We start from the raw sequence: 15,201 nt of genomic DNA, 5'->3' as shown, positions 1-15,201 counted from the left end.
TCAACCCACAAATAATAAATTTATTAATTTCATCATCCAGCAATAAATTTATTAATTTCATCAACCAAAAATAACCATGATTACCCATTCCCGTTATCGTCACTTTACGTCCCTAAACATCTATCATAAGGGACCTAGCCTAAGGATTATCATCGGGATGAACTTTACTGCTAAGGGGATTCCTTAGTCATATATGTCCGTAAGGCAACCATGAGGAGGATGGAGTATATCAGTGAACATATAGTTCACCAACACCTACATGTTGCGAGCCTGTCAGCGTTCCACTGGACTGTCTAGAAAGGTCCGTGGTTGTCATCTATACTCTGCTAGATGACAACAACAACAACAACAACAACATCGAGGCCTCTTATCATTTTATCACACATCAACTATTTCATCTACCAATGTTTTACCCAACATATTTGTAGATAAAAATACATATATAGTTTAAATCATTCTAAACATGTATAAAAACTTCATTCAACATCTATTTCAAATAAACAAACAATATTTATACACATATTACATATTTTATAGAAAATACTTCATATCTATGTGTAAGATGAAAGTGACCACACACTTACTTGATTTGATGATAATTGGGCAACACTTCGTCTCTTAAAAACACTCGTTTCCGATAAAACCGAGATGTTTTCTCAAAAACCGGCTTCACGTGGACAGAGTTTTGGCTCGAAAACTCTTTTTCTCGGGATCTTCGGGGCTTTCTTATGATTATAGGATAGTATTTAAGGTTTAGGGGTATTTAGTGTAACTTAAAGAAAAGTATAGGGTGAGAGAATGAAAATTTGTAAACAGAAATCGGATGGCTTCGGGTGCTATTATTGTGGTTGAACCCTCAAGTTACGCTGGGTGTAACATTCCTTGTACGCGGGGCGTACTTCTTCACCACCCACTACGCAGGACGTACATCGAGTACGCTGGACGTACGAATGGATCACCTCGGACGTGTCAAGGCTACGAACACGTGTCCACCATGCAACGAAGTAGAGCTACGTGGTCAATCACATACCATTAACACAATAGTACGTTGGGCGTACATACCTTGTAGACTGGGCATACATATTTATATGCTAAGCATACCACTTGCTAAACTGGGTGTTCTTCCAGCCTCGAAGTTTGTACCTGAAACTTCAAAAATTGATATATTTTGCATATCTGCTCCATTTTTGACGTTCTTTATATCCACGCGTAGGTGAAATTATGTTCTACAACTTTCGTTTAGACTTTGTCGGCTAATTCTGACTTTATTTTTAAATTTATATTTTAACAGGCCGGGACATGAAAAATCTGCTAAAAATTCATAACTTCTTCATCCGACGTCTGTTTCCGTCTGTCTTTTTACCATTATAGTACAATCGACAATATATATTTTATTCTCGTTTACATTGTGCCGACTAAAAATCGCTCGATCTAAATTCGCGTTTCGGGCTACATACCGCTCTACCAAATAACATTAAACCAAATATTATATTTAATTTTATTCATGTGTAACTCGCGGGTAGAAATCATTCAAACGAATTATTATATTAAATTTACCAACAATGTTACTGATATATTTAAAAAAACATATATTTGTAAATACTTTAATTATATATGTGCTTTTGCGCAACGCGCATGTATTCGCCTAGCAAGTATTTAAACTCATAATTTTATTGGACAATTTAGATTACACTATATGGTTTGACTATTTGGATTTTGAGATGAGTTTTGATTAAAACTGAATTATTATTTATTTTTTTAAAACCTAATTATTATTTTTTTGGATTGGTTTTCGTTAGAAAAATAAGAACCAAATAACTTAAAATTTATATATATTTGTAGTTTAGTTTTTTAAATTTTAGTATATATCTTGAATTATTTATTAATTTATCATAGCTATTATTATTATTATTATTATCATCATCATCATTATTATTATTATTATTGTTATTATTATTATTATTATTGTTGTTGTTATTATTATTATTATTATTAATATATATATATATATATATATATATATATATATATATATATATATATATATATATATATATATATATATATATATATAAAGTTTGTGATAAATTTCAACAGTAAACTGTTGAAATTTAATCCAACTTATGTCCCTACACTTTTTGTACCCGTTTTAGTTTAGTTAGAGGGGGTGTTTTGTAAATCTGGAGATGCACACGTTTTCTATTTGTACTTCACCCCCGTGTCCAATTCAACAGTAGTTTCTGTTAACTGTGATCTATAATTTTTCCACCAACTTCGCAGGCGTATACCACGTGTTTTACCCTAAAATCGATTGGATGGAACGTGTTCTGCTTCATCTTCCGATGGTTGCCCACCCACCGCCATCACTTCTGTAAACGAATTTATCTCCAAAAAGGCATCGATCGATCTGGCAACGACCCTCACTATTATTTTGAAATTCCATTCACCAAAAAACCAAATTCACTACACCATCTTCCTCCAACATTCAGGTGTCTTCTTTTTCACACCGCGTCTCGCTATCTTTCGATTCTCAATTGCTACCATTTTTTAAGTTGCAAAGGAGACCGGCCGCTTCTAATCGACCTTCGAAGGCGGTAACCACTTCACCTCCTTATGTAAGCATGCATGGTCCTCATCCTTGAATTTCTCCGAACAATAACACGGTAAGTTTTAGGAGTTATCCATTTGATCGTTGTAACGAACAATATTGTCGTTAGATTTGTGTTTCCTGTTAGGATTTTCATTTGGGTGCCGGATTCCTCTATCCTAATTGATATGCTTCTTTGTTTGTCTTGTATTTTGTGTAGCTTCCCATGTCAGTAACATCACTTCGACCCAGCGAAAGAGAAATAGGTTCTCGCTTTTAATCAGGTTTCTTTTCTCAAATTTTCGTCCTGAATTTACAGTTTCTAGGGTTTTAAATTCATTGATGGTTTTTTTTTTATTTTTTTGAATTTCGCCTTCAGATACATTACTCAACAGGTGTTTGTTTGTTCTCTCGGCACCGGACTTCCCTAAAACCATAATTGCTAGAGCTGCTGAATACAAATTCCCAGACCTAATACCAGAATTCGCTGAAGCTGTAAGCTTCCCCAGCTAAAGTTCTAAGCTTTGATTTCTTCTTTTACCATTTGAATAATGCGTTCTATGTGTTTGTTAAAATGTCTGGATGTGACTGTGTGTTTGCGCTTACTGTTTGGTAGATTGTCGGTACCGCTTCAAGAGAGCATGTTCTGTTATTCACCTATTTGTTTATTTAATTGCAACCTTTTCTGATTAATTCGAAAATAAACCATAGATTTGTGATATATGGTTAGTTTTTAAGTCTCACATTTTTTGCTGGTAATTTCTATTTATACACTGTGTAATGTTTTATTTTTTTTCCCTTTACAACGAATAATTATTTTATCTGGTAGCACCCTAAAAATATTCCCGTTCATGTGTGTGAGCAAATGCGATACCTTTTCTGTTCGTAAATAATGGAGTTTTTGTAATAGGGTTGGTGAATTCATATCACTGGAAAATTTGCTGTATTTTTCCAGAAATTTCCAGGTATACCCCTCCAGCTACTGCTGTATATTGTGTAAATAACAATTTAGACGTATGTTGTTTCCAGAAATATATGTTCAATAGAATGTACAATCTAAGTAAAATTAGCGAATTGATCTGATATTGTGATTTGAATTGATGTAAAAACTTACTCTTGGTTAAGTGTAGGCATGGAATTTCATGAATATGAGGGTGACTCATTCTTTTTAGATTTTATATTCTTACAATTTTTCTGTATTCGGCTTTAATATAGATGATGGGGGCATATTGGTCACTTCATTCAACTGTTGAACTGATATTTGGAACAATGATCCTTCTTGGTTCAATTTTCTCCCTCCAATAGCAAGGCAATGGTATGGAAGTGGTGGTTCTACCAATTTTCAATCCTAGCTTCTCCCTCCAACACATACTGAACTCTAAAATGGTACTACTCATACTCTATCATGAGTTGGTCTACTGCTACAAATTATCATTGATATATTATTATAGATTTTCGGTTTAGAGTCGTCACTAAAAAAAGATGCCTGAGGTTGACATTTTTTTTTAAGTATTTATAAAAACTATTAGTAGATTTTGGTCTATGTTGTATGTATGTAGATGTCTACTGTATCTGAAAAAATTGAATTGTTACCTGTGTGTTTATTTACTTAATAACAAATAAAATTAAAAACACACTGCTGTAAGTTATTAAGTTCAATGCGATTTCTGTTGTAGCCCCAACAAAATATCAATCCACAACAACCACAATGGATGCAGTGGTATAAAATCTAACCAATTCAACAGCAGCCACAACATGTGTTACAGATAACAAAATGAGGTGAGCATTAATAATCCATTTCATGAAAAAGTCAACAAAAGCTTATTTCTTAAAGATGATGATTTTGAATATTTTTTTTTTTTATCAAAGCATTAAAGATTTGCTGCACTAACAAGGAGCGGTGGTAATTAGGTAGGTGATGTTTGTTACAAACACCGAACCAAGTAAACATTTTGTATTTCTTTTGTTTTCATTGATTTGGTAAATAAACTCACATGTCATGCCAGTCAAGAGACTTGGAGCTTGCAACTTCAACGTTGGTATGTTACAAATGATAGTTTCCGAAACTATTTTTTTTTCAACCAACGCATACATTTCAAACCAACAAATCTAAAAACAAAAATGCCTTCCGACCCATGCGAAGCATGGGTTTCTTCACTAGTTGTTATTATTATTATTATCATCATCATCATCATCATCATCATCGTCGTCGTCTTCGTCGTATTACTAGTTCGCATGGGTTTCTTCACTAGTTGTTGTTATTATCATCATCATCATCATCATCGTCGTCATCATCATCATCATCATCATCATCATCATCATCGTCGTCGTCTTCGTCGTATTACTAGTTCTAGCCTAAATAAAAAGCCTTAAGCCCTTCACGTATTCACAAAGATTAACTTGTTTATGGATTTAAACTAAAATTTGAAACTTGTGAATGCTAAAAATATAAAGTTGATCATCTCCAACATTGTTGCTCAAAGTGATCGTATAATAATTTAAAAGAGTAACTTCATATTTAACTACTGAACTTTTTTTCGTGATATCCTGTGAAATTGTTTTACTTTTATTAACGGTTATCAAATTAATAAAAGTAAACAAACATCCTTACATGCACAAAAGAGCATCCGATATATCACTTAAAATCTTTTTTTTTTTTTCATAAGATCTGAAGATCATTTTGATTAATTCAAATGACCTATGAATCATGCCACATGAATTATACTCACATTACAAATTTTTAATCTAATACAATCAAAATTGATTGCTTGATTCCAAATTCTTTAAATTAAAAATTCTACAATTTAATTAAATTAAATTATCCTTCCTATAATCTCTTGAAGACATCCCAAATCATAATATTTGGGCTCAGATCTCAAAATGTCCAACTTAGAGACCCAAAATCTCATCGACTCGTCTAACCATTCTTCAGCCACCACCGTCGCCGCCTTCCAGCATCACCCACAACCACCACCTCAAAGTTACTCCGCCCAATAACATCAGTCATACTCCAACCATTACAATGGCTAAAAATGCTATCTTCAAAACTCAACCCATCATTCATCATCGGAATCTTCCTCGTTTATGGCCTCAGCCACGGCTTCTCGGTCTCCTTTTTCAAAATTGTCACTGACTACTACTGGAAAGATGTCCAAAAAGTACAACCCTCGAAGGTACAAGTCTTCATAGGATTGTACCATATTCCATGGGTCATGAAGCCCATATGGGGTCTCATGACCGATGTCTTTTCGGTGATGGGGTACAAGAGACGACCATACTTCACTGTGGCGGTAGTGGTGGGGGTGGTGGCAGCAACCATGGTGGCACAAGCTGGTGCGAGGGTGGGAGTAGGTGCGGCGTTGTGGTGTTTGATAGCGATTGCAGCGGGAATGGCGATGACGGATGTGACCATAGATGCTTGCATAGCGAGAAATAGTATAGAGATAAAGGCATTAGCTTCGGATATGCAGAGCCTCTGTGGGGTGTGCTCGTCGGTCGGTGCCCTCATTGGTTACTCCACCAGTGGCTTCTTTGTTCATCATCTTGAGCATCTGGACCTCATGTTAGGTTTGTTTCTATAATGGAAAAAAAGTTAACCAAAAAAAAAAAAACTAAAATATTCATTTTAATGTACAATTTTTATATTATTACATACCGATAGTATACATTTCTCTTAACTTTTTAATATTTTTACGAACTTGAGTGAAGATATAATATAACTTTTTTATAGTTCCCAAGCGTGTTTTACTTTATTTTGTTTATAAAATCATCAAATACATGATAGATAAACCATCCATACCAGTAAAGTCACTCATTTTTCAAATTTGCAAGCTTTGCAATAATCCTTCACATTAATCAAATACACTCTTACAAACACTTTTTCTAAATGGATCCTATCTAGCTCCACTCACCATATAAAACAATTATTTCACATGTTTTTTTAATTATTTAAAATTTGTTTAACAAACTATTAATATTAATATATTATTTTATTATTTTAGTTAACAAAAGTTACATGTAAATCGTTAATTATTTTACAGTTGGAACTTGGAAGATGAGTATAACTATTGTTTATAAATATATTAATCGTCAATATCTCATCGGAAATGTAAATACTGTTATAATCAAAAGTTTTAATTTAATTAAGTTTATTGGATAATTATAAATTTTGAAGAAAATTTGAAAAGATTTGAAACAAACATAAATTTATCAATAATATAGTATATTGATTATTATTTATTAAACAAGTAAATAAAGGACAAAATTGCAAATTTGGTCCCTGTGGTATGTCCAAACTAGCATGTTTGGTCCAAAATGGGTTTGGCTTGCAAAGATGGTCCAATAGTTTCTATTTGTTGCGAGTTTAGTCCAATGGCTTAACAGCCGTTACCAAGCTCCCGTTAATTTACCCATGCCCCTCTCACTTAAGGGTATTTTAGTCCATTCATCTAGCCCCTTTATTATTTTATTATTATTTAGTCCATAAAGAGACTACAACGTATCTATTCTCGTCTCCAGCAACAAGCCCTAACTGTCACTCCCTCTCTGATTTCATCTTCTCCATCGATCACCCCCTTGTGATTTCATCTTCTCCATCGACAATGGTGATGTGCGTCTGCAGAAAGTGGGCGATAGTTCGGACATCGTGGACAGATAACAACCCAGGGCGCCGATTTTGGGGATGTCCTGACCCGGTAAGTGTGTTAAACTTTATTTTGAATACTACTCCCTGATGATCTAATGTTTCTTTCTTCTTTTTTTTCAAGAATTCATCATGTGGGTTTATTGGGTGGTATGATGAACCCATGTGTGCTCGTTCCAAAGTTATAATACCAGGGCTGCTTAGGACAATCAATAAGCTACGAAAAGCAATGGATGATACAAAAGAACAAGCAAGCAAGCATGAAAAAGCAATGGAGAAGATCAAAGAACAAGCAACTATGTTGAAGTATTACCTAGTCTATAGTTGGATTTCTTTTTGTTGTTGTGTTGGTGTTCTTGTTGTAAGTCCACAGGTTGATTGTGGTTATCTTTTGTAATAGGATAGGGGTATATGTGTCTGGTTTAAGTTTTTTTTTTTGCTAATGTGGAACATTGTAATGCAAAGTAATGGTTAATGAAAATTTGGTATCTATTGACCAATTATGGATTTGTTCTATTGTTCATACATAACCTTCTAAAGATAACATATAATGCATCCATATGTATTTAACACAAAAGCATACTAAAGACATAATACCTATTACCATCTTCAAAATACATGTCATAAGTTAATTGAAAACAAAGTTATTGCAACAAACGACATCCTGCATCTAGGAATCAAACCAAAGTTGTTCAATACAGTCAAACCAAAAGATAAAACCAACATAGACCATCAAGTCCCTCCCTGACCTTTGCATGTCCTGGAGTTGTGCCCTTTGTTTCCACACTTACTACAAGTCACACTAACAAACTTTCTTGTTAGTTTCCCACCACCATGTGGACCATGACCATGAATCTCACTGGGACCAACATCTGACCTTTGACTCTGACTTTGACTCTTGCTTTGACTTTTCTCCTCCATGGATTTCCTTCTCTTCCTCTTGGGTTTCCCAGGTTGATTACGGTGTGGGGGATGTGTGATCTGCATTGGACACTCACTTCTAGGCCACATTGCCTGACCTTTAATTGGTTCCACCTTGTACCCATATGCAGTTTTCCAAGTTTGTAGCCAGTGCACCTTGTGGACATAAGTATGGAGCTCTTGTACACACTCACCATGATCTGCTTTGTTATACAACACAGAAATCACATGTCTGCAAGGGATACCTGTTAATTCCCATTTCCTGCAGCTGCATACCCTTTCATGCATATCAACAACATGTTGATCATTCCATGGGCCTTTGACTTGGTATTTTTCATCACCACACCATTCTGCAATGTACTGAGTAGCAGCTGCTTCATTCTTCTCCATGATCTTTGTTGCTGTTGGGGTGAGTGGGCCTAAACACTTTTGCTGCACCCTGAGGACATTGCATATCCTCTTCATCATATATTCCCTAATAAACTCCAAACAGATAATAATTGGTTTGTCTCTCCCATCAACTAGCTTTCCATTAAACACCTCACAAAGGTTGTTTAACAGCATGTCTGTGGTTGCTCTCCCTGTATAGAAAAGGGTAAAAGTGTCATAATGTTATGTGAAGGGTAAAATGGTAAAAGGGTAAAAGTGTCATAATGTTATGTGAAGGGTAAAATGGTAAAAGGGTAAAAGTGTCATAATGTTATGTGAAGGGTAAAATGGTAAAAGGGTAAAAGTGTCATAATGTTATGTGAAGGGTAAAATGGTCATAATGTTATGTGAAGGGTAAAATGGTAAAAGGGTAAAAGTGTCATAATGTTATGTGAATGGTAAAATGGAAAAAGGGTAAAAGGGTCATAATAGCTTACCTGTGAAATGGCTTTTTGCCCAATGTTGTGGTGGTATTGACTTCAACCATTCATATGCTGATTTGTCAAATAAACTGAATTGGTGCATGAAATGGTTAAACTCTGGCACTGTTGTAGCTGTGGCACAATCCCAAAGGTGATCTTTATATTCCTTAGTTCTTCATTGTTTCTTCATGTTCTCATGTATATGTCTGAAACAGAACCTATGCTCAGCACATGGGAACAATTGACTAACTGCTTGTAGCAAACCCTGGCAACAAATTACACATGATTAACAAAATAAACATTAAAAAAAATAAATAAACAACCATTACCTTTTGTCTGTCACTAACAAAAGTGAAATTAGACATGGCATGTAGATCCAAGTCATCACCAAGACATTCAAGGAACCACTTCCAAGATTCGCAGTTTTCAATCTCTACAATGGCATATGCAAGTGGGTATATGCCATTGTTGGAATCTAATCCAACTGCAGTTAAGATCTGGCCTTGATAAGGGCCTTTCATATGAGCCCCATCTAGCCCCAAGAAATCTCTTAAACAAGCTTTGAATCCCTTCTTCATCCCCCCTAGACAAACATAAATTCTTTTGAAACATCTTGAAGTGCAATTCACCAAATTAGATTCTGAAACATCTCCAAGTTCTAATTTGACTGTGGTATCAGGATTGGTTGACTGCAACTCAAGGATATAGTCTCTCAGAACTTCATACTGTTTTTTGTAATCACCCACTACAATCTTTTTTGCATCTGCTTTAGCTCTAAAAACTTTATGGATTGAGAAGCCCACTCCATACTTCTTCTGTAATTGTTCTTGGAGAGCTTTAACTGGGATAGTAGGGTTGGATTCTACTTGATCCATGATTTGTTTGGACATAAACTTCGCTGTTGCAGCTCTCACCTTCCTTGTATTCATACAAGTGTGTTTGTCTTCATATGTTTTAACGTACCAGCTGCTTGCATCTGTAGACCTCGAGGCATGTAACATCCAAGGACAAGAAGAATCTGCTTTTTCCTGACTTGTACCACCTTGTTTGTCCTTTTCTTTACTTTTCCCTTTACTTTTCCCTTTAATTTTCCCTTTACTTTTTTCAGCTTGGGTAGGTCCACCAACTCCATCATTAGTAAATGCCACAACTCCATTACATATGGCCCTCAATCTGGATTTGTCATTTTTTTTAAATGCAATATTCTTTTTTGTTTCCAATGCATGCATTTTGATTTTCTCTTTCAACTCCTGCTTACTGTTATACTTTTGACCTATTTTAAAATTACACTTATGAACCTCACCTAAAGAACAACTTTTTTCCTTACTTAGTTGTTTCAAAATTGCTCTTCTCTTCCTGTCCTGGTCAGAATCCTCATCCATGGAATCAAAAGCATCATTGTCAATGACATCTAACTCATCTGCTTCTTCATCACTCTCATGTTGTCTAGGATTCCTAGCCCTTTTATCTAAGAACTCTACTTCTGTATCAACGCTCATGTTAAAATCCCTCATGTCAACTTCAATATCTTCAATTACATTATCTTCATCCACCCAATAATCACTATCATCACTACCATCTTCCTGCTCTGTTTCACTTACATTTTCTTTTCCACTACTATCCATGTTAGACTGAGGTTGGTTTTCATCCATCTGAGCTTGGTTTTCTTCATCCATTTGAGGTTGGATTTCTTCACCCATTTGAGGTTCATTGACATCATGCATGTCAGTGCCATTGACTCCATCAACATTGCTTTGTAGTATTTTTTGGTAGAGTCCAATATCAAAATCAGTAGCTGCCTCAACAAAGTCTTTGGCTATCTGTTCAGTCTCACCAATATCATCAAAGTAAATTTTCTTACTGCAAGATGCCATCACTCCATCCTTGCTCATACCCCTTCTCCTATTATATCCAGGTGATAAGGATACGACTTAAACTATTTCATTAACTTGGATTTCAGGTTGGTTTGCTTGAGTGGGCACCACATCAACTAAATTATCAGTAGGTGTAGTCATCACAGGTGTTTCCTTTGATTGGTCATCAGGAGCTTCATCAATGTGGTGCACATCCTCATGTGGTTCATCTAACTGTACAAGGGTAACCTTGGTAACATGCTTAGGATTCAAGAAATAGGTGAGTAGTCTTGTTTCACCATGCTCTGTGTATACCTTCATCACTTTGTGCTCACTGACATATTGAGAAAAGTTTGCAACATCTTGATCATTTCCTAAAGGGCGAAGACCAAAGTGGAAGTCTCCACTAGGCACAAGAAAATGGTAGTATATAACAGGAGGAACCCCATATCTAAAACCCTTCATGATTGCATCGAGCTCATGAACTGAAAACTCATCTATGTCTACCATGTCAACATAGTTTACAGTTCCATCAATGTAACGAACATCAGGGTACTTGGTGAACTCACCTCCATGGTACAACTTAATGGTAAACAATGTTGGGTGTCCATCTTCAAAACAAGAAAAAAAAAAACACCTCAGTTGGACTTACTTAAAAAAAATCAAGAAATCAAAAGATGAAAAAGGCCAAATTACGTACCATAAACAACCTTGGGGTTGAAGGGTGTGTTTAACAACCTTACATTCCACATTGTTATGTTCATCCACCGATAATCTCTACAAATCGCAGCTTAACTAACAGAATTGATTTTGTGTCTAGGGCTTTTATTGATCTTGGTAAAGAACGACGGTCTACTTTATTGAGGAGGAGACGAACTGCTTTTATTGAGCTTTAGCGGGAACGGTTGCAGGGATTAATGGACTAAAATACCCTTAAGTGAGAGGGGCATGGGTAAATTAACGGGAGCTTGGTAACGGCTGTTAAGCCATTGGACTAAACTCGCAACAAATAGAAACTATTGGATCATCTTTGCAAGTCAAACCCATTTTGGACCAAACATGCTAGTTTGGGCATACCACAGGGACCAAATTTGCAATTTTGTCTAAATAAAGTAAAATAGAGAATTGGAGTAAATTATGAATGCTTTACAATTTTATTTAATTCATATATTATATAAAGTATAGTGGTGGGTCCTACTATATGTATATGTGGCTTTTCAAATGTTTTATATTTGCAAGTGTCATGCTTACGTGGCATTGACACCTCATTTGAAAGAGAGTTGCAAAACTATTTAAAATGCCGATGTAGATGTTCTAACGTTAATTCTAGTTGAAAGTTACATTTTTATTTTATTATAGTTTTATTTTGTTTGGAACCCACGAATATATTTACAATAGGCTGCACCAGTATTATAGTTTTGTTAAAAGACAGTGACCAGGCTTGGATTTATACTAAATGTATACGCACATAAATATTTCCATTAAAATAATATATTGAACGTAATAAATAATTCAGCAAGTGTGAGCTGTTGAATAATATAAAATTCCAAATGGAGTTTGACGAAATGCTACTGCTTTATTTTATTTCACTTAAAAACACGGTACTTTATTTTGCATATAGTTTAATAAAATATTTAATTTATAATTAAAAACATAAAAAAGTTAGTCATAGGACAAAACTTATAAATTTTGATCAAAACTTATTGGATGTACATGTATACATAAAAATAGATCAATTGATAATTAATATTATGATTTTTTACGGTGATTGTTAATTAAAAAAAAACTTATCAAAAACTACGTCTTTAATTTAGATGCAACTTTTAATGAAATTTTACAAAGAACAAAAATACTAATGTATGGTTTCTTTATAATCGTGTAAAGATTGCTTTAAGACTTCTGGCAATTCCAGCAGCATCACAGATATTTTTGGGATTTGTGATCTACGAAAAGAAAACATTTGATGACTCTTCTGCAAATAAAAAACAGGTTAGAGTTCAAGAATCTTCACATATTTTTTTTCATAATATGTAGATTAGGGAAGAACATCGTAACCGGGTACCCGCTTTTTGAATCGAAACTGTCTTAGAACTGCCGGTTCCGAAATCAGAACTGCCTTAAGCGGTTCCGGTTATGGTTCCTAAAGTTATGGAACTGTCTTAAGCTGTTTCGGTTCCGGTTCTTATTTTTTCAGAACTGCTACCCGTTGGGTACCCGTCAGAACCGGTTTATATATATATATATATATATATATATATATATATATATATATATATATATATATATATATATATATATATATATCTTAATTACCTTATCAAACATTTTTGGTTAAATGTTGAATTTTAAGTCGTACAAACATACAATGTATTTGTACAATCAATTTGTGCATTACAAAAAGAGTAGAGTACATATGGTCAACAGTTGAAAATATCAAATCTCTTATCCTTTATTCTTAGACTGTTTTGACCCGGTTCATTTCTTATCTTCGTATTTTCCCAAATCTCGCAATTTTTGTTCACAAATCTTGGATATATATCGTTGACGTTTCCATTTCTAGGGTTTAATTCATCTTTCAGCATTCGACCACCATTGTCACACCCGTCGCTTGGCGCGGGTAAACGGCTATTTTATATATATATATATATATATATATATATATATATATATATATATATATATATATATATATATATATATATATATATATATATATATATATATATATATATATAGACACACATACTTTTTTGTAAACTATCGGCAAATATGAAATAAACAAAGTGTGTATTTTAAAACCTTAATATTACAAACGCATCTTGGTGTAGTTTGATATTCAAAAAAATATGTATGGTATTATTTAGACCGGTTTAAAATATATTTGTTTGATTTTATATGTCGCTGGTTCAAATTGATATGATTTAGACCGACCTAAATTGTAGTATTTATTAACAAAAGTAAACAAATATTGTTGTAACCGGGTTACCCGGTCCTAGAACCGGAACCGCCGGTTCTGGTACTGGTTCGAAAAATTTAAGAACCGCCTAGATCGGTTCCAGTTCCAGTTTCAGCTTTCTAAAAATCGTTGGTTCCAGTTTCGGTTCTCGCAAAATGAAGCGGGTACCCGTCTATGCTCATCCCTAATGTAGATATCATAATAGTTTATTTAATCTAGTGAATAATCTGAAAATAGGTCTATTGAAAGAACTTTTTGTTTCACACAGGCAATAATAGATAATTTAGGAGGAGCACTAAAAGGCATGTATGAAACCATACAATTCCCACAAGTCTGGAAGCCATCTCTTTACATGTACCTTTCCTTGGCTCTTAGTTTTTGTACACACGAAGGCCAGTTTTATTGGTACACTGACCCTAAAGCTGGCCCTGGATTCACTCAGGTACTCTTTTTTAAATTTTATTGCATCATCATTATACACACATAATTTTTTCTAATTTTATTTATTTGAATGTAGGAATTGGCTGGAATGGTACATGCAATTGGAGCATTGGCTTCCATTGTTGGAGTTTTGATCTATCACAAGCTCCTCAAAGACTACTCATTTCGAAACCTAATATTTTTTGCTCAATTGGTATACGGCCTCTCAGGGATGCTTGACCTCATGTTCATCTTACGATGGAACCTTGCTATTGGGCTTCCCAACTACCTATTTGTGGTCTTGGAAGAATGTGTTTCCCGAATAGTAAGCAGAGTCAGATGGATGCCAATGATTGTATAGAGCACAACTTTATGCCCAATAGATATCGAGGACACCTTTTTTGCATTGTTAATGAGCATTGATAGCATCGGTTCATTGTCTTCCAAATGGGGAGGCGCAATGATTCTCCATTTGTTTCATTTCACGAGAACCGACTTTGCAAACTTATGGCTCGTGATTCTTATTAGGAACTTTCTGAGGATTGCAACATTGAGTTTCATATTTCTTGTCCCAAATACTAACCATTTAGAATCGGGAAGCAAAAGTACAAATATAGAAACTAATGGTGACAATATACAATTACTGCCCCTAAAGGAAATAGACGAAGTTTGATTGTATATTTAGAAGTCATGGATGAGTTTTAGGCTCTGTAACTTCATTATTATACGAATAAAATTATTATAGCGTATAGGTATTGAATGAATTTGAATTTGCTTCTTATATATTAGTTGTTTATCTAGCTGGCATATGGTTGTTATCTTTATCTAGCCTATTATTTGTTATCTTGATTTTAGATGATTTGTATAAATACCAGTCATTAGTATTCTTCTATTGATCATGAACGAATAATAAGACACAAAAAACTTGTATTTACATTTTATTATGGTATAAGAGCAGGTTTTCTAACCTA

The 15,201-nt window shown here is 34.4% G+C and overlaps 1 protein-coding gene and 1 long non-coding RNA gene across 2 annotated transcripts; both read left to right on the top strand.

Annotated features, from left to right (window-relative positions):
- The first annotated feature begins 2,405 nt into the window (after nucleotides 1-2,405).
- LOC145033468 (uncharacterized) lies at nucleotides 2,406-4,275 on the top strand. The gene is made up of 4 exons (XR_013677572.1): nucleotides 2,406-2,663; nucleotides 2,808-2,871; nucleotides 2,967-3,082; nucleotides 3,803-4,275. It is a non-coding gene; the product is annotated as an uncharacterized LOC145033468 (long non-coding RNA).
- Nucleotides 4,276-4,361: 86 nt separating this feature from the next.
- Nucleotides 4,362-14,903, top strand: LOC145035265 (Major facilitator superfamily protein). The gene is given in 6 exon segments (XM_078983838.1): nucleotides 4,362-4,366; nucleotides 5,520-6,134; nucleotides 7,596-7,602; nucleotides 12,739-12,843; nucleotides 14,079-14,252; nucleotides 14,328-14,903. Coding segments are annotated over 6 exon segments (1,482 nt in total).
- Nucleotides 14,904-15,201: the final 298 nt, after the last annotated feature.

This window comes from Lactuca saligna, chromosome 3, assembly GCF_052625555.1.
Source record: "Lactuca saligna cultivar CGN05327 chromosome 3, ASM5262555v1, whole genome shotgun sequence".
Lineage (NCBI taxonomy): Eukaryota > Viridiplantae > Streptophyta > Magnoliopsida > Asterales > Asteraceae > Lactuca > Lactuca saligna.
This window is presented reverse-complemented; position numbering and strand designations above follow the sequence as displayed.